We start from the raw sequence: 25125 nt of genomic DNA, 5'->3' as shown, positions 1-25125 counted from the left end.
TTTGGAGGGCTGGGGCTAAATTCTCCAGAAGGCTGTGTATGCTCTAAATCAGTGTCCAGTATATGGTACTGTTCCTCTCATAGCCAGGATTCACAGGTCCAGTCATCAATGGGTGGCACCACTCACCATTACCCCTAGTGACCCACTAACAAAATTTTTGCTTCCTGTTCATTACTTTCTACTGGCCTAGAGGTCTTGGTTCCAGAAGGAGGAATACTGCCACCAGGAGGCACAACAATGACTCCATTAAACTGGAAGTTAAGATTGCCACCTGGACACTTTGGGCTCCTCCTACCTCTAAGTCAACAGGCTAAGAAGGGAATTCCAATGTTGGCTGGTGTGAATGACCTGGACCATCAAGATGAAATCAGTCTACTACTCCACAGTGGAGGTAAGGAAGAGTATGTGTGGAATATGGGAGGTCCCTTCGGGCATCTCTTAGTATTACCATATCCTGTGATTAAGGTCAATGAGAAACTACAACAACACAATCCAGGCAGGACTACAAAGAGCCCAGACCCTTCAGGAATGGAAGTTTGGGTCACTCCATCAGGTAAAAAACCATGACTTGCTGAGGTGCTTGCTGAAGGCAAAGGGGATGCCAAATGGGTATTAGAAGATTATAGTCATCAATAACAGCTCAGATCAGTTGCAGAAATAAGGACTGTAATTGTCATGTGTATTTCCTCCTTATTTCATTAAGAACATGTTTGTGCAAGTATACACTTGCACTAAGAGAATATCCATTTTATTTCCTTTCTTTTTCCTTCATCATGTGACATAAGATTTATTGACTTCCTATCAGCATTTAAGTGTTGTTATCTTTATGTAATAGCATTTAGGCTAAGGATTAGTCAGCTTCCGGTTGTACAAAGGATAGCTGTGTTATGTTAGGCTTAATTTTGACCTTATTATTGTCTTTATTTAAGATTATATATGATTTCAGGAGATGTGTATGGGTTCAAGTCGACAAAGGGTGGACTTATCATGGTTAAAATCGAGTGTCCACTTAATCAGATTGAAGAATGCAAAGTATTGTTCCTGGGTGTGTCTGTGAGGGTGTTGCCAAAGGAGATTAACATTTGAGTCAGTAGACTGGGAGAGGCAGACCCACCCTCAATCTGGGTGGGCACCATCTAATCAGCTGCCAGCTGGGCTAGAATATAGCAGGCAGAAGAACGTGGAAGGAATAGGCTGGCTGAATCTTCCAGCCTTCATCATTCTCCTGTGCTGGATGTTTCCTGCCCTGGAACATCGGACTCCAAGTTCTCCAGCTTTTGGACTCTTGGATTTACACCAGTGGTTTGCCAGGTGCTCTGGGGCCTTCACCACTGACTAAAGGCTGCAATGTCAGCTTCCCTACCTTTGAGGTGTTGCAACTTGGACTGGCTTCCTTGCTCCTCAGCTTGCACAAGGCCTATTGTGGGACTTTACCTTGTGATCGGGTGAGTCAATTCTCCTTAATAAACTCCCTTTCATATATACATATATCCTATTAGTCTTGTCCCTCTAGAGAACACTGACTAATACACAGGAGAAATAAGTTTTGAGATCAATTGCACAGTAGGGTGACTACAGTCAATAAGAATGCATGATCTATTTCAAAGTAACTAAGAGAGTAAATTTCAAATGTCTCAACATAAAACAATGACAGGTAAACAAGGTGATGGATATGTTAATTAGCTTGATTTAATCATGCCACATTGTATACATATATTAAAACATCATATTATATCCCATAAGTGCATTCAATTATGATTTGTCAATAAAAAATAAAAATAACTCTAAAGAGTTGATTTCCATCAAGCACTTATATGTTCCAGGCAGTGTCCTCAGTAATCACTTCACATGGATTAACTCATTTATTTCGCTTTGTTTTACTCATGCCCATTTTATAGATGAGGAAATCGAGGTGCAGTGAAGTTAAGTAGGCTAAGTGAAGTTGCTCTAGGTCACATAGCTAGGAAGCAGGATGTCACAAAACTACAGAATGGGGTGGCTATACATTCCTGGGTGACAGCCTAGCTGGACCTTTACCAACTAGCCCACTGTCTGCAGTGGCTATTTCGAACCATGTCCAATATTGACAGACTTCCTTGAACCTCCCTCCAGAACTGCTTTTCCTCTCACTGTCAACTAGGAATTTTGCATCCTTCCTCCCAGAGCAGGCACACGTCATAAGGAGTGACATCTTCAACCTTCCGTAACAACAAACTCTACTGAATCCACCCATTTTTCCCTCTTGTCTTGATCCCTCGTCCCAGCAAAGGTTGATTCATCTGTAAGGGCTCTGGATTCCATTCCCCACTCCCACCTGCAGCCCCCACCCATCAATTATCTTGTTTCCTGTATCTTCTACTTGATTGATTTCTTTTCCTCTCAGCACATAAACAAACTCACATCCTTCCATCTTGTAAAAACAAACCTGAACACCAGGGCCCCCTCTAGCTACCACATCTTTGCGGTCAAACTTCTAGAACAAGGAAGCTGTATACATTCTCCCTTTTCTCACAGACCATTCTCTTGACACCCCAGCGCAGTCTGGTGTATATCTACAGCTCTGTCCTGAACTGGTCTTGCCCATATCACCAGTGACTTGCCCATCCGGTGGCATCTTTTCTGCCTGTATCTTGCTGGGTTTCTGGGCAGCATCTGACACATACACTCTTGGTAACTCTGTCTTGTACAAAATCCCAGTACTTTACTTGGCTTCTAGGAGAGCCAGTTCTCTTTGCTCTGGTTTCACATTGCCAATCCCTCTTTCTCAGGGCTTTGTGGGCTTCTATTCCTCACTCTTCTCTTTCCCTCACATCATTCATCTAAGTTATCAACACCAAGTCCAGCCAGTTCTATCTTCCAAATACATCCAGAGCCCAATCAGTTTCCACCACCTCCACTGCCTCTATTCTGCTATGGATCACTATCAGAGCCTCCTTCCTGGCCTCTCTGCTTCTTCCTTTGTTGCCATAGCACCCTAAATGCTTTACTGAGGTCATGTAACTCCTCAGCTCAAAATCCTGCAAAATCTAAAGTATTTAAAATGACTCACAAAACTATACATTGTCTGTTTCCCTATGTCCTCTCTGACCTCCTCTGACCACTTTCCTCCTCACTCACTGTGTTCCAGGTGCACTGGCTTGCCTAGATGCTCCTCTAACATTTCAGCATGTCACCATCTCAGGGACTTTGTATTTACTGGCCTCTCTACCTGGAATGCTCTTCCTCCAGATATCCTCATGGTTTGTTCTCTCAGTTCCTCTAGGTCTTTGCTAGAATATCACCTTCTTCAACTTCCTTGTTTAAAACAGCACCCCTCAGTACTCCCTGTACCCATTCCCTGCTCTATTTTTCTCCATCGCATTATTTTTTCAAGATACAAGGTCTCACTATGTTGCCCAGTCTGCAGTGCAGTGGCTATTCGTACGTGCAATCCCACTACTGATCAAGATGGAAGCTTTCATGCGCTCCGTTTCTGATCTCGGTCAGTTCATACCTCCTTAGGCAGTTTGGTGGTCCCCTGTTCCTGGGAGGTCACCATGTTGAGGCTGAACTTAGTGCAGACACCCTATCAGCATAGTGCACTACAGCCCAGAACTCCTGGACTTAAGCTATCCTCCTGCTTCAGCCTCCCAAGTAGCTGGGACTACAGGCATGTGCCACTGCCGCAGGATCTCCATCACATTTATTGCCATCTGACCTATTGTATACTTTATGTATTTATTTGTTCATTGTCTATCCCTCACAGAGCTTCCATTTTCATGATAAGAAACAGAAAATTTAAAAATGACTCTAAAATAAATAACAATAAGAAATATACCAAGAGGTGGTAAATGCTATGGATAAAAAACAAAGGCCAATTAAAGAATTGGAGAGTGAAGGGGGTGGAAATGGGAATTGCTATTTTATACATCAACTGTTCAGTGAAGGTGTCATTATTAATGACATTTGAGCAGCCACCTGAAGGAAATGAGGTGCAAACTATGCCAATATTCAGAGGACAAACACTTTAGGCAGAAGGAACAGCCAGTGCAAAGGCCCTGAGGTGGGATTTCTGACAAGTCAAATTCAGTATGTCCTAAACAGAATCATTACATTTTCCTAATTGTGTTCTTATATTCCTCAGTTCAGTTGATGACAACACCATCCAGCAGTCCCTTGCCCAAGCAAGAAACTCAGGAGTTTTCTTCCTCTTCCACTAGACTGATTGCCCTTGAGACCAGAAGCTGTGTGTAGTCCATCATTCTGGGTAATGAGTGTGTCACTTAACACAGGGCCTGGCACAAAGGAGATGCCCAGTGAGTGGTAACATCACACTTCACTGGTGGATGCTGGCACTTAAGCTTGATAGTAGGCCTGAAATGCCTCATTTGACTATGTTCAGTAAATACATGCTCATGACAAGTTTGTGCCAGACTCTCTGTTGAGTGCCGAGGATATGAAGAAGAATAAAATATTTTGCCCTGGAAAACTGGGTCTAGGTCTGCACAATAAAGTGAATCTGTGCATAAGAAATCATAGGCTCATGTGTATTTATATTAAAAACTGGTTTCGGACGGGCGTGGTGGCTCACACCTGTAATCCCAGCACTTTGGGAGACTGAGGCGGGCAGATCACGAGGCCAGGAGATAGAGACCATCCTGGTGTGACAGAATGTTTGGTGACTGGGCAGAAGGCATAGAAGACTAGTCCCTGTGACAGGAGAAGCACAATAGTGCCTGGGACTATTTCAAGCCTGCCACCTGACTACTTTGCACACCTCCTCTCTCCCTGCTTCCACAACTGAGACTGCTCTCACCCTTTGTTTCCGTGGACCCCAGGTTTGCAAACTGCCTTCTCCAAATCATAATCTTGGTCTAATTCAGAAAATCAAGGTTCTGAGTGAAATGTGAGCAAGTGGCAGTGACCAGAGGCACGAGGTAGGGAGGGAGTCTATAATGGAGATTCTGGAAAACTATATAAACTTCCAAATCAGGCCTACAAATGAGAATCAGGACTTTGCAAAGCAGGAAAGCATAGCCTCAGGGAAACTTTTATAGTCCAGCCATTCAGATGGGAAAAAAATTACATAATGAGCCAGCAGCAGCTCCCTACTCCTCACCATTTATTTAGACTCGGTACTAGGAAGGGAGTCTGATGTTCAATATTGATTTTTGTTGGCAATGTATAGAATGTCATGGAAGGTCATGGAACATCTATATTTTCTATAATATTCTGTGGAAGGTCATGGAATACTATAGAAACAAAAAGAGTTGAACTGTCAGATCTCAAAGATATCAAGGGAGCCTGATGGTGCTTACCCTCTCCTTGTGGAGGCGGGGTGATGGACTGGCCCAGAGGAAAAAAAAAACTAACTGGCCAAGGTGTCCAGCAAGTCTGAGGTAGAGCTAGAGTCAGATCCCTAGCAGCCATGTCAGTTCCTGTGCTCTACACATGCAGAGGCAGAAGTCCACCTCTTACCAGTTCAGCAGCTGGATCTTTTCAAGACTGTCAGGACCCAGAAGCAGCAGAGAACACTCCTGCAATGCAAAAATAGCAGGCATTGTTCTCTAATCCTTCTCTCTATCCTCAACTTTAATCCACCCACCTCCCTTTTTAGACAAGCACAGAGTTTTAGGGCTGGGCCTTCTGGATATTCTTGAACTAGAGGTGGAACTAGATTCTTTGTTGCCTCCGCTCACCCGGCCCTGGCAGCCCCTGATGCCACTTAATGTCCTTAGGCTAGAGACCCAAGTTCGGCTGGCTCCCTGCCACATCCCACACACAGTAGCAGACAAGGCTGGTACAGGCCTCCTCATTTTGTCCTCAGCTTGACCTCCGGTTTGGGCCCAGACAAGATTTTCCTCTCGATATTTAGATTTTTCAGGAAAAAAGGCCTGCACAAAGCCAGGCTCACAAAGGATGGGGGAAGGGGGACTCTGAAGACTTTGGGGATTCCCTCCACATTCCATAGAAGGTGGCAAATTTGGGTGAGGGTCAAACTATGGAAAACAGGTATCATCTCAGAGAAGAAAAGTGAAAGTAATCCTGGAAGGGGAGCCCGGGGCTCTGTATTCCAAATTGGCCCATGTCGCAGGCCGGCTGGGTAACTGTGGGGAGGGGCTTTCCCTACTCAGGGCAGCAGAGGGCCCGTCAGTAATGGGTGGAAGTTGGCCTCTATGGTCTTAGGGGCACTGGTGTGCCAGAGAGGCGGACGAAGTTAGGGCGCAGGCGCTGCAGCTGGCTTTCCTGGCAGGTGAGTCCCTCCTCTGGGTGGCCTGGCGGCGCGATCCGCAGGGCCTTGTCTCTACGACTAAGGAAGGGCCGGGGAGGTGCTAAGGGTTTCTGCAGTCTCCCCAGGTTTCTCAACCTCTCTACCTCGTTACTCCCCGCCTCCCTCTAGCTCAGGAATAAACGGCCTGCTGGCGGGCAGGGCACACGCGAATGCACAGCGACCAGGGAAATGGCAGTGCGTGAAAACCGAAACCGAGCTCCAGGGATCCTGCGAGCCCCATCTGGGCAGGACCGGCTCCTTGAAGCCACAGTGCAGCCACGCCACTACCAGCGCGGCGTGGGGGCGGGAGTGGGGAGCCCCAGCCAGTGGTTCCGCACCCTCTCCGCCCCCTGCCAACACCACGCCTGCACTTATTTGCATTTAAAGAGAAACGCACCAAGGAAAACAGTGGGCGGGCCGGGGCTCGCCTTCCAACCATAGCGATTGGACCACACGCCTGCCAATCAAGACGCAGCTGCCCCACCCGGTGGCCTTGGAGTACTGGGGAGGGGTATGGGGAGCTACCCAAAGCCTGGGGAAGGGGAGTCCGTGCTGGAGGTGACTGGAGCCGCGGCGGCGGCGGCGGCAGCAGCTGCGGTGGCGGCGCTCTCAGCCGCGGCAGCCGAGGCTGCAGCCCGGCCCAGGGCGGCTCAGCGGACAATAACCGGGCTAGGAACCTGACCCGGCCGGGTAAGCGTTGCGTACAGCCAGGAGCCTCCGCCTGCCCGCGGTCGGGTGCTTTCCCGCGTGCTCTGCTCCTACGAACTGGAGAAGGGCGCTAAGGACTGGGCGGGTCGGAGTCCTGGTCGCTCGCCCCTCTCCTTTGGAACCCGCTTTGCGGAGTGTCGGGTGGAGAGGCCCAGCGGCCTTGAGTCCCCTGGGCACATGCGACCAAGGCTGGGGAGCGGGGGGAGGTTGGGGAGGGAGGGTAGGAAGGCAGGCTAGCCTGGGCCATGCCTCCCGGCTTTCGGGGGGGCGGGGATGGGCCCGCACGTGCTGCCGCACAGTCCCGGGAAGGGCGCCGCCAGCCAGCACCCCAAGCCATGCATTTGTAGGCCGGGAGGTCTGCAGCTTTGTTGTAGCACATTTGCTGGAACAGCTGTGTAACGCGGGTACCGCTCACCCCTCACCTCGGCTGCCTGGCTGCCGCCCCTCCCCTCCCCTGTGCATCTCCAGCCTCTCCCCCCTTTCTGCGGACTCAAGCTGGAGTGCTGGCTTGGGCCCGACGGAAACCGGCTTTGGCGTGGATTAGGACATCCACAGACTGCCCCCTCCCCAGAGGAGCTCAGTTGGGCCTGTGGGCTGAGCTCAGTCGCACACTTCCCTTCAGAACCTTGGCCTTGCGGCCCCAACTAGCCGCGCCCCTCCTCCTGGGCCTCCCGGCGCATCTGGCGCCCGCCCCCGCGGTCGGGCAGGCTGGCTGGCAGCCGGGCTCTTGCTGGTCCTTGGGTTAGAGCAGCGGCGCAAGCTAGTCCTTGAGTTAGAGCTGCAAGGCCGCTTTGTCTCCCGCCTCGCCTCACCTCCTTTTCCCTTGGAGGATACTGGCCGCGTTTTCTCTCCAGCCCCGTTTAAAATAGCGATAGGCACGGTGTTTGGGGGGCATTTCCTTGCCTGAGGCCGAAGGAGCCCTCATTGTAGTACGGAACATATCATACAGTCTCTGTGTGTACAGGAGAGCTATCGAGGTGGCCAAGCCCTCCAACTTCGCAGTTACTTAACATACCCAGCCCTCTAGGCCACTGTCATTGTCTGCTGGAGACACTTCTGACACTGGTGACCGCCCGAACGCTGGACTTTGCTTGGCTCCCCCAGTGGTGAGGGGCTGCGCCCGCTACATGCGTCACAGCCCAAGCGCCTAGGCGGCAGCTGGACTGGTCCCTCAGAGCTGGTCTCCATTTGGCCAGGCTCCTCTTGGCAAGGGCCGCGGGGTCAAGGCGAGCCTTGTTCAACACACAAATACCTCCCTCTGCGGCTCTGCCTGCCTGCCTGCTGCAGCGGCATGGGCATGGGCAAGGCGGAGGGCACTGCACTGTTGGACTCCCTGCCCCACCAGGATTCCAGCAGAACCCCCTCCCCCAGTGCGGTTCCCCTCATTCGGCCCCACCCACTGCACAGTCACTGCACCACGGTGCACCTCTGGCAGTGGGCTCTCTAGGCCTTTTTGAGGAATAGGACAGAGGAAGCCACTGAGGGACTTGGTAGGCTCTTCTTGGACCTTTGATTAATCTCTGGTGTGGAGAGTCCTGTGGGCTGCAGGGCCCAAGCAAAGCTTGGGCACTTTGAAGAGGGGCAATGAGACCCAGTAAATTCCTCACTTGGAGGAAGGCTAGCTCTGGATCTTTATGACAGGAGCCAGGACCACAGATATCACACTATAGTCACCTCCTCCCACCTTGATTAGGCCCCAACACAAACCTGTACTTGTGGCTGGGCATCTCTAGCCCAGGGCTGGACCTGCCCTCTGCCTTGTCTCAGGCCAACAGGCACCTAATGTATCTGCTCTATGTAACTCCCTTGCCCACACCCAAACCCACTCAGCCTACACCTGTCCAAATCTTCTTCCTTCTCAGACCTCAGTTCTGGGCCTACCTTTTCCTTGGTGCCTTTCCTGCCTGGCTCTTGCCCACCCATGATGACTTCTTTCTTCTTGGAACTCCTCCAGGGCTGCCTACTTCTCCTGGGCATATTCAGGCTTAAATTATAATAGGATGCAGACTATAATTAAGTTGGCCTGCCTCTGTTTTGTCTGATATCATGGATGTCTGGGTTCTCTCAGAACCCTTTGGAGGAGTAAATAAAACCTGGACCTCAGCCACAACCGTCTCAAAGCCAAGCAGTGCAGAGCAGTTAACAATTGTTCCGGAAGGACTTGCTTTCTTTGTAGAGTTTTCGAGTAGACCTTTACCTTTCCAACTTGTGCTTGTCCTGATTCATATGAAAGTGACTAGAGAAATGGTACTCAAGGCTCAGATATGTATTGTATTGAGTGTGCCTAATGAGGATGGATTAGAAGGGGGATGATTGCAACTACAAGAAAAAAAAATAATGATATATCCTCCCCCAACAACAGGCTCAGGATTTGGAATGCTCAGATCCCAGACCGTGCATATCTTTGGTTGCCGATTCGTGAGCCTAGAGAGACAAACTATGTGAAGAGAGATGAAAGATCTGTATAAGCAGGGGGATCATCCTTGGAAGCTGCCAGAAAGTAGAGGGGTTTGGTAGGCAAAGGGTAAGCAGACCCAGGAATGGGAGAAGAGAAAGTGATTGACAGGCAGGGTGAGGGGAGTGAATGAGTCTATTCTGGTTGAGATGGTGTGGCTCAGAGGTAGAGAAGAGGTTGAGGCTCAGTGATGGGGTTTCCCAGATGACAGGCTGTGGAATGGGAACCTGATCCTTTTAGGGGAAGGGGGCATCAAAGAGTAGGGAATTGGCAGGGAGTTGCTATTTTTGTATATAAATATGCTGTAATACAAACAAGGTTTTGAATGAGTGTTAGAATGGGGTCTTAGAAAGGGATCAGAAGCATGCTGCAAAGTCAGCCAGTTAAGAGGCCACCTTTGGATCTGGAAGTAGAGCTGTGGGCAGCCTACCTCCAAAGCAAAGTTTTACTATGTCAGCCTCCCTTTGGCATTGCAGGGGAAAGGGCAGGAAGACATGGGAAGTGGGGCCTAAATACCAACATGGTTGGTGCGGAGAAGTATTCCCCAGGCCTCTGCTGAACACCTTCCTCTAAGATGGGCAGTCCTTGGGGAGCACCAGTTTGAACTGCTATGCTTACAGATGAGAATCCTGAGCCTTGGAAAGCATCAGGGGCTTGCTTAAGATCACACAACTATTTAAGGATAGGCTCCTGCTTCCTGTGCAGTGGCTCTTTCCACTGTGTCCCATGGAACCAGCAGCTTCCAATCAATGCAGATTTCATTAACCATCCCCCTCATCTTACCTCCCTCATTCCCTAAGAGGAAATGGGGACTGAGTTAACTTGGGAGCTTCATAAGGGGAACCTTTCACTAGTTTCATGACTCTTTTGTCTCTTGGTGTTGGTCTACAGCTCTGCCAGGACTGAACATTTCAAAAGGAGAGGAGGTAGTTGGAAGAATTTGGCAGTCTAATGATCCCCTCCTAGTATAGTGGAGGTGTTAAAAATTCCTTAAGGGCCAGGCATGGTGGCTCACACTTGCAATTCCAGTACTTTGGGAGGCCTAGCCAGATGGATCACTTGACCCCAGGAGTTCGAGACCAGCCCTGGCAACGTGGCAAAACCTCATCTCTACAAAAAATACAAAAAATTAACCGGTGTGGTGGTGTGCACCTATAGTCCCAGCTACATGGAAGGCTGAGGCAGGAGGATCTCTTGGGCCCGAGACATCAAGGCTGCAATGAGCCATGGTCACGCCACTGCACTCCAGATTGGGCAGCAGAGCAAGACCATGTCTCAAAGAAACAAAATTCCCTCAAGAACTGTTACATCTCCACTCGTAGATAGTGTGTATGGGAGAAACAACCCTGCTCCACTAGGAAACAGCAGCAAGCCTGGCAGGTAGAACCAAGAGGGAGAAGGGGTTTCCAGCCCCCTTGCTTAACAGATAGGCTATCTGAGGCTAGAAGAATGTCCAATGTTATTTCAGTTTCCCTGCCTGAATCCTGTCTGGGAAGATACAGTGTGGGTGATAAAGGGTTAAGCCCCTGAGGCAATATTTCATAGCCTTTCTGTGTCACTGATTCCTGGGTCACCTGCCTCATTGCCCAGTTCTTTCTCAGGGCTAATCTGAGCCTGTCATGCTGTAGTTAAACCTTGCATGTGTGTGTGTGTGTGTGTGTGTGTGTGTGTGTGTGTGTGTGTTGGGGGAAGGAGCTGCGAATAGCTGGCCTCCATTGCTCTTCTGCTTCACAATCTATTGGAGATTTCATAGGCATTAAACTCTCTCTCCACCCCCAACTTCTGTTCTCTGAATTAAGTAATCTCAAAGTCTTCCGTCTGCTCTGCTTTGTCTTATTTTTCAAACCTGTGCATGTATAAGTGTATTTCTAGCAAAGGCAGGCAGGGAAATCAGAACCACTACAGAGGTACAGGTGCTAGCCCAGTAAGAGTACGTTGCTCCCTCCACCTCCCCTTTTGGAATCAGGAGAAAATATGAACAATGGAAAAATGACCTGAGGGACTTGGTGTGGTCATAGGAAGGCATACTGTGCTGCAGTGGCCTTTGTGACCTTTTGATCTGCATTTTGAAATAGAGATTTCACTGCTAGAGCAGGGTTGTTTCTCCCATACACACTATCTACGAGTGGAGATGTAACAGTTCTTGAGGGAATTTTGTTTCTTTGAGACATGGTCTTGCTCTGCGGCCCAGTCTGGAGTGCAGTGGCGTGGCCATGGCTCATTGCAGCCTTGATGTCTCAGGCCCAAGAGATCCTCCTGCCTCAGCCTTCCATGTAGCTGGGACTACAGGTACACACCACCACACCCAGTTAATTTTTTGTATTTTTTGTAGAGATGAGGTTTTGCCATGTTGCTAGGGCTGGTCTTGAACTCCTGGGGTTAAGTGATCCACCTGGCTAGGCCTCCCAAAGTGCCGGAATTGCAGGTGTGAGCCACCATGCCTGGCCCTTAAGGAATTTTTAACACCTCCACTATACTAGGAGGGGATCATTAGACTGCCAAATTCTTCCAGCTACCTCCTCTCCTTTTGAAATGTTCAGTCCTGGCAAAGCTGCAGACCAAGACCAAAAGGCAAAAGAGACATGAAACGAGTGAAAGGTTCCCCTTATGAAGCTCCCAAGTTTCATCTACTACAGTTTTTCCCCCTGCTGGGCTTCCAAGTGGATACTAACCCTCCATCCCTAGTGAGCATGCCTCAAGCCTCCCTCTCCATCTGCTCAGTCCTTCTTGCTGGGGGCTGTGGCTCTTTTCAGGGGAATGAGGAACGGCATGATCAGTTCTGGGCCCCCTCCTTTCTGGATATGTTGGAAATATTCACAGGCCAGACTCAGTGCATTTTGAAAGAGCAAAATGTTGAGGGGTGGTGCAAGGAGTGAGGCTGGGCCACAGTGCACCTCTGTCCTGAAGTGGTGAACTAGGTCCAACCAGCTAGGTAACCAGGCCTACCAGTAAGACCGAGGACCCCCAAAGCCAATCCAGTGCCCCCTGCTATGCCTTCTGACTCAGCAGCCATTAGAAAACTGGGCACAGGACCACTCCTCCCCCAGCCTCTCAGAGCAACCTGGAGCAAGCAGACTGCCTGGTCCAGTCTCCCATTTCTAGATGAAGAAACTGAGGTCCAGAACAGGGAAAGGATTTGCTCAAGTTTACTCAGAAGTCCAAAGCTCCTGGTCCCCAATTCAGTTCCAGAGTTCTTCCTCAAATTACACTCTCCTAGTCCCCTCCCAAGCCTCAGTTTCCTCACTTGGCCTCTCATACAGGGCATGGTTAGTAGAAGGGAGTGGACACATAGGAAAGTCAGAGGTATCTGTTGTTCACTTGACCCAGCTGCTCCTCTGTAGGCTTTCCTTGGCTGCTCTGTCACATCTGTTTCTCTGGAGTTAACTCCTCTCCTGTTCTTCATTTGAACAGGGGTTGGGGAAGGGTTGGTGCCTGTCTGATCTCACTCTAGCTGGGCTAGTACTGACTTAGTGGAAGCCTATGCAGGCAGGCATGGTACCCACTTCAGATACACTTCTCTCTAAGAAAGTTTGGGCGCGGAAGTGGCAAGTAAGTGGCTCCCAAAGCCCTTGTCATTCAAGGCAAGCTGGGCAGGGAGGGGACCTCAAGAGCCTGAGGACAAACCTGGGGCACTGAGAGGACTTACCAGGAAAGCCCATTTCTAGGGAGAGGTGGTATCTGGGTGACCACATCTCCCAGACTGGGCAAACCTCTGTGTATTTGGGGCTGGGGCCAAGAGGCAGAGAAACAAGGCTGAGAAACTTCCAAGGGGTACTCAGGGAGAGCAAGTCTTGAATGTCAGACATAGGGGTTTGGCCCTTATCCTATAGGCAGTGCAGAATAATTTGGTAAGTGGAGGAGTGATGTGCTGAAATAGGAGTTGTAAGAAAATGAACCTGGCAACAATGTACAGGATGAATGAGATGGGAGAGGGGAGCCAGGGGGTGTTACGACAGGGAGGGACTAGAGGGAGCTCTGCTAAGAGGCTTGTGTCATCTTCGGAGAATGTGGGGTGGCAATTGAGGAGCTGGAGGGGAAAAGGTGCCTGCAAGTGGCCTCATCACAAGAGTCCTTTATTGAATATCTGCTTAGTATGTAGTTACCAGTTTGCTTTTACATTGGTCATCTCTAATCCTTACCAAATCCTGCATGGTACATAGCATTTTCTTCATTTTGCTGATAAGGCATTTGAGTGTCAGAGAGGTTAGGTCACTTTCTCAAACCACACAGCCTATAGAAGGTGAGACTGGCATTCCAGTTCTGGACCAAGAAACTTCAGCTGAATTAGAATTCAGTTGAATCAGCATTGTTTGAGCTCTTGCTATGTGCTAGATGTAGTGACTGTAAGATGAAGGAGGGTCCATTTGAGAGAGATGAATGAACAGACCAAAGCCTGTCAGGATGAATTACACAAAGCTCTCAGTATGTGAACAAGTCAGTTGAGGGGGGCTGGTGGGGGAATAGGGACAGGAGAGAGAAGTCCCAGTTTGGGGTCTTGCTGAATCTGGAGTTGGTGAGATGCCCCCTGGGCAGGAGGTGCCCCTCAGCAGGAAGGCTGCAAAGTAGGGGAGGAGTGAATGAAGGGGTAGCTGAGGGGGCTCTGCCAGCTGCCTCTGCAACTCCATCAGAGGGTACCAAGCCAAGCAGCCCTTCCTTCAGGCTCTGACCAAATAGCTTTGAGAGCAGTACTTGGCTATGGGTGTTAGAAATGGATCATTCAAGTTCCAGATGATCTGATAAGTCATTTTCTTTAAATAGCTCAAATTCTGCATCTTTGTCCATGTTGGCAGGTTTCTGGTTTTTGGGCCACTCAAACCTATCTCTTAAGGAAAAGGGGAGTAGAGTGACATGTCCTGTAGTTTGAGAGGAGTGGTAGTAGGGTTGCTGATGAGGAGAGCAGCCACAGGCTGGGTTGTTGGCCCCTGGATTCTGATGTCACCAGGCTTTCTGGAAGGTGTTTGGTAGGATCCAAACAGTGGCAACCAGTGAGGACTGGAAATGTGGCAAAGAAGGCTTAGCAGGGCTGGGACAGAGGTGGGATGGGAGTGGGAGATTATAGTTCTTGCTGGTGTGAGGGGAATCTTTGCAGTTCTCTCACTCAGTCTTCCTCCTTTGATTGGTGGCCTGCACGGTGCAGCAGAATGGCATGAAATTGAGACTCAACAGTCCTGGGAGCTAGTGTGGCTCTGTCACCATTTCACTGTGTGACCTTGGACAAGTCTTTTCCCAAGTCTAGGCACAGTTTCCTTCTCTGTGACAAGGAGTTGCCATCCCCCACCAGGCCTGATTAATGGGGTGGTTGAGGAGGGCAAATGGGGGGTGTGGGAGTAGGAAGTGCTTTATAAAGTGGTAAATACCCTGAGTGTGAAGAATATCTGTTGATTTGCATTTCCTTTGATGCTGGTACTTTTAGATGAGTTTGACCTGGGCTAGAGAACCTGGCTAGTTGAAAGTCCCACATAATCCTGGGCTGCTAGCCAGTAGCTAGCTGACTCTTTTAGGTTCCTGAATATTGAAAGTTGGCTAAATGAGCAAGTAAAGCCTCCTATGACATGACCATACAGTTATCCTCATTTACCATTTGCCATTTGGGGAAACTGAGCCCCAAGGAGGTTTGGTGACTTACCCACAGAGCCCGAGGGAGCACCCTGCTGAACCTGACTGAGATGATTTTACTTCTAGAAATTGTTCTACCATAATTTGAATAAAATATGAATAAAAGTTAGTTACTATAACGTTTTGAGCTTCTGCTATGTAATGCACTTGATTTGGTACATTATGTGGATTGGTTTTACTTCTTACAATAGCCTTAAGAGATAGGCACTCTCAATGGCCTCATCTTGCAGTTAAGGAAACTGAGGCATAAACATGGGAAAAAAAAACTTCCTGGATTTTCCCTAGCTGGGCAGAGTTGATTCCAGCGCAGAACTGGCCAGCTCTCTGGAGGGCCATCCTCACCATTTTTTCTTTAACCAACCCTCCCCAACATACAGAAGGGCAGGTGGGCCTGAAGTGGGTTTGCTTTCAGGAAGACTGCTTAGAACAGGCCTGAGGAACTATGACTAGTCAAGGCCATGTCTCTGGAGCTACTGCATAAATCCACATGCTTCTGTTTCTTCCCCCAATTCAGCCCTCTCTAAGTTGGCCAAGCTGGCCCCAGGAAGCTGATTTGGAGCAGAATGTGCAAGGCTCATGTTGCAGCTGTCCCTTCTCCTTGAGAAGGGTCTCTAGGGCGGGTATGTGGTTGGCCTCCTGCCTATGTTTTAAGTGGAGAGGAGAAGGAAGAAGCTCTTCCTTTGTAGCCAGCCTTCCACTGGCCCCAGAATGGGCTAAATCTGGCTCAGGGAGCTGGAATGGCCCCAGCACTTTCTACCACAGTCTGCCTTCTGCCATGATAGCAGCAACTACAGCAGGCAGCCCCTGCAAGGGACCACAGAGTGGCTTGGGAGGGTTCTCTTAACCCCCAACCCACTTGAAACTCAGCCACACTGGTTAAGGAACATGAGGGTTGTGGGGCCCTGCATTTGGCAGTGTCACTTTCTTGTCAGCACCCCCAGGGAAAACCAGTCCCAGCCTAGGGGATCTGCAGAGTCTGTCCTTTGCTGTTTCCTTTGCTTTCTGCCCCACCTGACTCTCCTGGTGAACTCTTGTGGTCCTAAGTAAAGGCAGCATAACCCATTGAGGAAGGATAGCTTTGGCACCTGTTTGGATAGCACAGAGTATGGAGAAGAGGCCTAGGGCAGAGGTAGCTAGGTGGGGCTAGGCTAGGGAGCTACCAGCTATGGGTGACCCTGCTACCTTCCTTCCCAGTGTTCTGGGTAACATAGGCAGACACTGTGAATGGCTATAGGGGTACATGGCTCTGGGAGAGAGAACGCAGAGTACCAGTTTAAGGCTGGTACCTGCCAGCAAAGATGACCCTGGACTTGGTTAGGAGAAGGGCCTGAACTGGAGGGAGAGAAACTCCATCCCAGGGACACCCTGCCTAATTCATCTATCTCCCACAACACACACAGAGGACTTTTCAAACCTCTTAGCAGAGGAGTTTGTGTAGATACACCCACCTCTTTAAAATCCCCTCATATGTGTCTCCCTCTCAGCGTGGACCAAGGCAGCAAGTCCCTGAGCTTCCCACAGTGAGTGAATAGCTTTCCCAAATGAACAGCCTTTAACACATGGTCAGTTGCTTCCTAAGAAACTGGGATCTGACCTAGAAGGAGTAATAATAACAGTAATGACAGCCTTTCTCATTTGCACTATACTATACAGTTTATAAAGTGCTTTTTTTGTGCCTATTATCACATCAAATCGTCACACCACTGTAGTGGGCAGGTAGAAGGATAGGTAGAGGAGCTGTTTTGATCCCAAAATAGCTCACAAGTACCTGAGTTTCAGCAGGCTACGTTGGCACATTCAGGGTCCCTTGGCAGATGGGAGGCTGACATGGCCTGGACCCCAGCCCTGTGGTCCATGGCTCCTTCCACAACAAACTGCAGCTCCCTGTGGCAGGAAAGGGGACAATACAGAGAGAGGTGGGTGGGCTGGCCTCTACTCCACAGAGCATAGGAGCAAGGGCAAGGGAAAGCCCAAAGAGACTGTCCTCCAACTGGGGCATCAAGGCTCCAGAAAGCAGCCTTCTTTGTGATTCAATTTGCCTACTCACTCTGTTCCCAGGAACTCCAGCCCCAAACCCAGCAGGACAAGTCAGCCTTTGATTCACAAGGATGTCTAGGTCCATAAAGTTTCTCACTTGACTCTGAGGTTTTCCTTGAGGTCCAGCCTTACTGCCCAAGAAGTGTCTTTCTCCCTTTCACATTTATCTTTGAATATGTTTACAAGGTATAAAGAATGATACTCCACCAACCAGCTTAAGAAATAACGGGCTATTCTTTAAGGCAGCAGTCCCCAACCTTTTTGGAACCAGGGACCTGTTTTGTGGAAGACAGTTTTCCACGGATGGAGAGGGGAAGGTTTTGGGATAAAACTGTTCCATCTCAGATCATCAGGCATTTGTTAGATTCTCATAAGGAGAGTGCAACCTAGATCCTTGCATGTGCAGTTTGCAATAGGGTTCACGCTGCTGTGAGAATCTGCCTCCGCTGATCTGACAGAAGGTGGAGCTCAGGTAATGCTCACCTCGCTCTCCTGCCTGCTGGTCACTTCCTGTTGTGTGGTCCAGTTTCTAACAGACTGTTACATGTAGGACTCTCCCTGTTAGCCTTGGAGCTCCCTAGAAGCAAAGGCTGGGAGTTCTCCCTTCTTGGCCTGCCCTGCAGCACTGAATTCCAGAGAGGAATAGAATTTCACAAACAACTCCAGTACTGCCACCCCAACTCCCCTATCCCCATCACCGTGACGATAACCTTACCAGTAATTTTTAAGGCTGAGGTAAAAATGTGCTGTGTAAAGTGGGGCATTCAGACATGATAGGACCCCTATTCTCACTAGACCCAGGGGCAGGAAACTGGGTGATTGTGTGTTTAGGTATGATTGTGTGTGTATTTGGAGGTGGGAGGGGGCGCTGTCTATTGTGGGACTATCAGTTGCAGGGCTGAGTTGGAATAGTGTGATGTCAAAATATGTCACAGAAAAATCTCTAACCAGAGCAAATGGCAATGCAGATCTCTGCAGAGAGAGGTTCAAATGAACTTTCCTTTTCACCTGCTCTTTTCTTTTCTGGATAACCAGCTGTTATCTTGCTCCAATTTTAATATTCAGTTATGTAGCGTGTTCTTTATCACACTGATGATTCAAGTGTCAAGCCAAGCAAGGTAGCCGGCACAAAATTAATGTTTGCCAGACAGAAGCAGGAGCTCCAAGGCTAGAGTGTAGCTGCCAGCCTCTTTCCACGCTCAGTGCTGGTCCACAATCTTCCACTTCAGGTGAATGTGTGAATCTTATTACTGTGGCAAGCAATCACAGGCCTGGTGTACTGTCCAGCTGTTCCTGGACCAAGGGTGCTTGCTTCTCTCCCCCTCTCTTCCTCTTCCTTCCCTCTCCTTCCCCTTCCCCTCTCTCCTCTCCTCCCAGATCCCCCATCTGCTGGTGCCACTCTACAGAGAGGGGACACATTGGTGAGGGACTTCCCAGGGAGGGGTCATTGGGTTTTAGCAGGCTGGTCACTGAGCTAGCCGATGACCAGAGGTGCAGAGGTATATTGTGGTGGGTAGTGGCTAGGTCTTGTTTTTATTCCATCTTTGTTGGTATTTGGGCATTTGGAGGATTGAGAGCCTTAACCAGAAGGGTGTGGCTTGCACCAGATTTATTTATTTAAAAAGCTATTGGGAACCTATCTCACACACCAGGAATATGAATCACGTAAGGCCTTCAAGAAGTTCCCTTCCTAGATAGGGAGCTAGATGGGGACAAAAATAATAAGAGGAGGAGAGTAGAGGAGAAACAGTCCACTTCATGGTTCTCAAGGGGAATTTGGGGTTCCAATGATGACCACATTAAAATATCTTCCCAACAGGACAGCCAATAGAGGGTCTGGCTTAGACCCATGCTCATATCACCTCTCTGAGGGAGAGATGTTGGTAGGCCTCTTGGATGGCGAATATTGAAGCCCAGAGAGTACCTTTCTTGAGGCTCCCATTTCATTGTCTTAGCAGATCCTAGATTGCAAACCTAGTTTTCGGATCTGTGAGACTCCTATTCTGAGATTCTGAAGCCTGAGCATGGTTCTGTAGGCAATTTAGGAAGCTATGGATGGAAGGTGAAACTTCAGGGCCACTTCTCAGTCTCAGATGAAATGTCAGTGAGAGCCCAGACTAATATGAAACTGAAGCTTGAATCCAACAGAACCCTGTGAGGACTCAATAGACTGTTTTGCCAGATACTTTTCAAAAATTTGGTGATGTTGGAGCCAACATCCCTTTTTCCTTTCTTGTTTCTCCCTATCCTCATCCCCTTTGATAATTGATAATACCTCCCACAACCAATAGCACCACTAGGCCTTTCACACAACTGCAGGTCCCCCTGCCAGTGGTCCCCTGAGCTTAGGATGGTCTGAAGGGAGTGGACCCAACAAGAAGGTAGTGAGTGAAGGCTTCTTGTTGCTCAGTGTAGAGATTTACTGCTTTGGGGCCCAGAGGGAGCTGGCCCAGCAAGCCAAGCATATCGAGTGGATTAAGATTTGCCCCACATTTTCCCTTACTTTCTTTCTCGTTCCACTCAAGCCTGATGTCCGGTGAAAGCAAACCCAGCCTGGATGCTTGCTCACTAGTATCTGTCTCTCTGTCTTTGTCTCTCCTATCTCCTTCAGACCCCACTGTGATGCTTCCTGACTGATAATGTTATAACAGTGCCTGGAAGCCTGAGGCTGAATTTCCAGCTGGACGTACCTCAGTTGTCCCCATCATCATGGAGACCCAAAAGGATGAAGCTGCTCAGGCCAAAGGAGCTGCAGCCTCTGGGAGTACCCATGAACAAACGACAGAAAAAGGAGCCAAGAACAAGGCAGCTAAGGCGACAGAAGGACCAACATCAGAGCCATCCTCATCTGGCCCAGGTAGGCTGAAGAAAACTGCCATGAAACTCTTTGGTGGCAAGAAGGGTATCTGTACTCTGCCTAGTTTCTTTGGAGGGGGACGGAGCAAAGGTTCTGGGAAAGGCAGCTCCAAGAAAAGTCTCAGCAAGAGCAAGACCCACGATGGGCTGAGTGAAGCAGCCCATGGCCCTGAAGATGTTGTCAGTGATGGAACTGGCTTCTCCCTGCCTTTGCCTGAGTTACCCTGCCGATTTCCCAGCTCTCAGAGTGCCCATGGGGCTTTGGAGACAGGCTCCAGATGTAACACGTCTGTGGCTGGAGCCACAGAGAAAGCTGTGGCTGAGAAGTTTCCCTCTATGCCTAAGCCAAAGAAAGGCCTAAAAGGCTTTTTTAGCAGTATCCGCCGTCACCGGAAGAGCAAGGTCACTGGGGCTGAGCAAAGTGAGCCAGGGGCCAAGGGGCCTGAGAGGGTCAAAGCCAGGCCTCATGAGCACGTGAGCGCAGCCCCTCAGGTGCCCTGCTCTGAAGAGACCTTCCAAGCCCCTAGAAAGGAAAATGCTAACCCCCAAGATGCCTCTGGGCCAAAAGTTTCTCCAACACCAGAGCCTTCTCCACCAACTACTGAGAAAATGGCCTGTAAAGATCCAGAAAAACCCATGGAGGCCTGTGCCTCAGCACATGTGCAACCCAAACCTGCCCCTGAATCCAGTAGCCTAGAGGAACCCCATAGCCCAGAAACAGGGGAGAAGGTAGTAGCAGGAGAGGTAAACCCACCCAATGGCCCTGTGGGGGACCAGCTGAGCCTCTTGTTTGGGGATGTGACATCCCTGAAAAGCTTTGACTCATTGACAGGCTGTGGTGACATTATAGCAGAACAGGACATGGACAGTATGACAGACAGCATGGCCTCTGGGGGCCAGAGAGCAAACCGAGATGGGACCAAGCGAAGTTCCTGCCTGGTGACCTACCAAGGAGGTGGGGAGGAGATGGCCTTGCCAGATGATGATGACGAGGAGGAAGAGGAAGAGGAAGAAGAGGTAGAATTAGAGGAGGAAGAAGAGGAGGTTAAGGAGGAGGAAGAAGATGATGACTTAGAATATCTGTGGGCAACTGCTCAGATGTATCCAAGGCCCGATATGAACCTGGGCTACCATCCCACCACATCCCCAGGCCACCACGGCTACATGCTCCTTGACCCAGTTAGGTCTTATCCTGGCCTAGCCCCTGGGGAACTTTTGACTCCTCAGAGTGACCAGCAAGAATCCGCCCCCAATAGTGATGAAGGTTATTATGACTCCACCACACCTGGATTTGAGGATGATTCAGGTGAGGCCCTGGGGCTTGTCCACAGGGATTGTCTACCCCGAGACAGTTACAGTGGAGATGCCCTATATGAGTTCTATGAGCCAGATGACAGCCTTGAGAACTCTCCACCTGGAGATGACTGCCTTTATGACCTCCATGGTCGAAGCTCTGAGATGTTTGACCCCTTCTTAAACTTTGAGCCCTTTTCTTCCTCCCGGCCACCTGGGGCAATGGAGACAGAGGAAGAACGGCTAGTGACCATCCAGAAACAGTTGTTGTATTGGGAGCTTCGGCGGGAGCAGCTTGAGGCCCAGGAGGCACGTGCCCGAGAAGCTCATGCCAGGGAGGCCCACACCAGGGAGGCCTATACTCGAGAGTCTCATGGCAGGGAAGCCTATGCCAGGGAGGCCCACACTTGGGAAGCTCGTGGCAGGGAGGCCAGAACCCGAGAACCCCACGCCCGAGAGGCTCGTTCTAGAGAGACTCAAGTCCGAGAGGCCCAGGCCCGGCAGGAGAAGCCCGTCTTAGAGTATCAGATGAGGCCCTTAGGCCCATCAGTGATGGGCCTGGCAGCAGGGCTATCAGGGACCTCTCAGATTTCCCACCGGGGAATTACCTCAGCTTTTCCCACCACTGCGAGCAGTGAGCCAGACTGGAGGGACTTCCGTCCTCTGGAGAAGCGTTATGAAGGAACCTGCTCCAAGAAAGATCAAAGTACCTGCCTGATGCAGCTCTTCCAGAGTGATTCCATGTTTGAGCCAGATATGCAAGAAGCAAATTTTGGAGGATCTCCCAGGAGGGCCTACCCTACTTATTCACCCCCTGAAGATCCAGAGGAAGAGGAGGTTGAGAAGGAAGGGAATGCCACTGTGAGTTTCTCACAGGCCCTGGTAGAATTCACCAGCAATGGGAACCTCTTTTCCAGCATGTCGTACAGCTCTGACTCTGACTCATCTTTCACTCAAAACCTCCCTGAGCTGCCTCCCATGGTGACCTTTGACATCGCTGATGTGGAACGGGATGGGGAAGGCAAGTGTGAAGAGAATCCTGAGTTCCACAATGATGAAGATCTTGCAGCCTCCTTGGAAGCCTTTGAGCTGGGCTACTATCACAAACATGCCTTCAACAACTACCATAGTCGATTCTACCAAGGCCTGCCCTGGGGTGTGAGCAGCCTCCCTCGACACTTGGGACTGCCTGGCCTGCACCCTCGACCTCCACCTGCTGCTATGGCCCTCAACAGGAGAAGCCGCTCTCTCGACACTGCAGAGACCCTGGAGATGGAGCTCTCCAATTCCCACTTGGCCCAGGGCTACCTGGAGTCTGATGAGCTGCAGGCCCAGCAGGAAGATTCAGATGAAGAAGACGAAGAGGAGGAAGAAGGAGAATGGAGCCGAGACAGTCCCCTTTCCCTCTATACTGAACCCCCAGGGGCCTATGATTGGCCTGCTTGGGCTCCCTGCCCTATTCCAGTGGGGCCAGGTCCTGCCTGGGTAAGCCCTAACCAGTTGGACAGACCTTCCAGCCAGTCTCCATATGAGCAGGCAACCTGTTGCATACCTCCTATGACCACGTCAGTGTCACTATCAGTGCCAGAGTCAAGGGCACCTGGGGAATCCGGGCCTCAGCTAGCTCGTCCCTCACACCTACACCTGCCCATGGGCCCTTGCTATAACCTCCAGCCACAGGCCTCCCAGAGTGTGAGGGCCAGGCCTCGAGATGTGCTGCTGCCTGTTGATGAGCCCAGTTGCTCTTCCAGTTCTGAAGGCTTCAGCCCCAGCCCTCTACCACAGGCCAAGCCTGTGGGCATCACCCATGGCATTCCTCAGCTGCCCAGGGTCCAGCCTGAGCACCCCCAGCCTCAGCCCACTCACTATGGACTTTCCAGCCTTGACCTGTCAAAGGAGAGGTCCGAGCAAGGTACCTCTCTTGCCACCAGCTACTCCTCCACTGCCATGAATGGAAACCTAGCCAAGTAGTTATCATCAGTTCTGGAGTAGGGGCACGGGGCCTGAGCATGTGAATGGGGATCAGGGGTTGGGCAGAGGGGTGGGGGGATGGGGGTTGCTGTTTAACTTGAAAACCCTTTGGGCTAAGGAAAACTCCTATGAGTTTTCACCTTGGTTTTCCCACTTCCCTCTTCTGCCATCTATGGCCACGTTCAACTCAAGTGCATCTGCCCAGGGAGGCTGCTGCTGCTACTGCACTCCAGTTTTTGCTTTTGAGGTTTCTTCTTGTGACCCCATGCCAGGTTTGGGATGCTGTAATTTTGTGCCTATTCCAGTTGCCAAGTTAGTGATTATATATATGTGTGTGTGTATGTGTGTGTATATATATATATATACACACATACACACACACACACAAACATACACACGCACACATATTTAGCATGCATCCTTGACACAGGCTAAACCTTTAGCGCCCCCTGCCCATTTCCCCCAGTGAATGATGAACCACTAATTAGCAGCCAAGTCTGCATTGCCTCCCACTTGGGGAAGTGGGGCTTATTTGCTATTAGCAATGTGAAATTATGGTACAGTTCCTCCCCACCCCTATTCCTTCTAGCCTTGGCATAGCTGCCATCATTATATCAGATGACTATAAGCTATTCATCCCAGCTAGCTGTCCTTAGGATCAAGTAGCATGTGTCTCATAGCCTATCGCTGTGGACTTCGGCATCATGACCAGATGGGGGCCTTTTAACCTGTCCTGCCATAGCTTGGGTTAAAGACAAAAACGCTAATCCCCTTGATGGAGCGATAAAATTCATCCATTTGCAAACAGAAGACAAAACAAAGTTCTGTTGTGGACACTGCCATAGAGTCTTGAGCTCTGGAATGATAGGATTTTTTTTTTTCTTTCTTTTAAGCCTGTGACTACCTGAGTTGCAGAAACTTTTGGAATTTTGCTCTTTTTTCCTCTAAACGAAGTTTTCATATCTCTACATCACAAGGAACTTGGTCTTATTAATTGAGATAAGGGGAAGAGAAGGCAACCTAAATTAGGCTTGACTAATAGGGAACTGGGTTTTTTGATGGGTGTAGGAAAAGATAGAAAATGAGGTCCTTTTATCCACGCCAGCAAAGGAAGGAGAATATTCAGACTATTGCAGAGCTTGATGAGGTATCTCAGTTTCTTAAAAGGGAAAACTACTCCCTTCTCAAGCCTCCCAACACAAAAAGTTCCTTAAGCCTTGCCCACCCCATCATTTGAACTCTGCAATAAGGCCCCAGCTTTGCACTCCCAAGATAGGATACCAAAGGCATCTCAGCTGCTGTTCTGGGCCCTTTAAAGAGCTTTTATCTTCCAATTAGCCAAGTCCTCAGCATCATCAAAGGACAGGGCTTCTTGGCAGTTGCAGCCCTTTATGGAATGAATGGCACCCTCCCTTCTCCTGCATCCATGCAGTTTTCATGTTAAACTAGGTTGGAAATACTGGTGGGGAAGAGCTTGCTGTCAGGAAGCCACTGGAGCAGGCTAATCTTGCCAAGCCCAACCTCTCATTAGTCACCTATAGGAGAGGGTTCCTTTTACATGTCTTTATTGGAAATGGCATATGGAACATTTTTTGCTTGGCTGTGTTCACTCAAATTATGATTATTGCACCCCCACCCCCACATCCCCCCATCTCCACGCCTGTTGAGAGAAGAAGTCAACAGGGTTCTTGCCATTCCTGAGATACAGCAATTTAGCTTGGAAACAGATGGTGTTTGCCCTCTAAGTCAAGGTGACTTTGTGGGCAAACTGTTTCTTGGCCAGGGGATGTGTCCATGCTGGTCTTTGTCACCATTTCTCAGATTGGGGTTGGCCCTTACTCACAAATAGCAGACCTGGCTGGTAGAAGCTGCACCCCTGGAAGCACCACATGAATTTGCATGGCACTAACACCACCACTCAAGGGACCCAGACCAGCTC

The 25125-nt window shown here is 49.7% G+C and overlaps 1 protein-coding gene across 2 annotated transcripts; it reads left to right on the top strand.

Annotated features, from left to right (window-relative positions):
* Positions 1–6189: 6189 nt before the first annotated feature.
* On the top strand, positions 6190–24214 carry AMER1 (APC membrane recruitment protein 1). Of its 2 annotated transcripts, none has more exons than XM_017854814.1 (2): positions 6190–6232; positions 19678–24214. In XM_017854814.1, exon 2 carries the CDS (start codon positions 19776–19778, stop codon positions 23184–23186), a length of 3411 nt encoding a protein of 1136 aa, XP_017710303.1. In that variant the 5' UTR covers positions 6190–6232; positions 19678–19775; the 3' UTR covers positions 23187–24214. The 2 variants fall into 2 exon arrangements, with proteins under 2 accessions (XP_017710303.1, XP_017710300.1); XM_017854811.1 differs by lacking the exon at positions 6190–6232 and adding an exon at positions 6766–6940.
* Positions 24215–25125: the final 911 nt, after the last annotated feature.

Source organism: Rhinopithecus bieti, unplaced genomic scaffold (genome assembly GCF_001698545.2).
Source record: "Rhinopithecus bieti isolate Rb0 unplaced genomic scaffold, ASM169854v2 scaffold_2870, whole genome shotgun sequence".
NCBI classification, from domain to species: domain Eukaryota; kingdom Metazoa; phylum Chordata; class Mammalia; order Primates; family Cercopithecidae; genus Rhinopithecus; species Rhinopithecus bieti.
The sequence above is the reverse complement of the archived record's forward strand: the minus strand, read 5'-3'. Positions and strand labels throughout refer to the sequence as shown.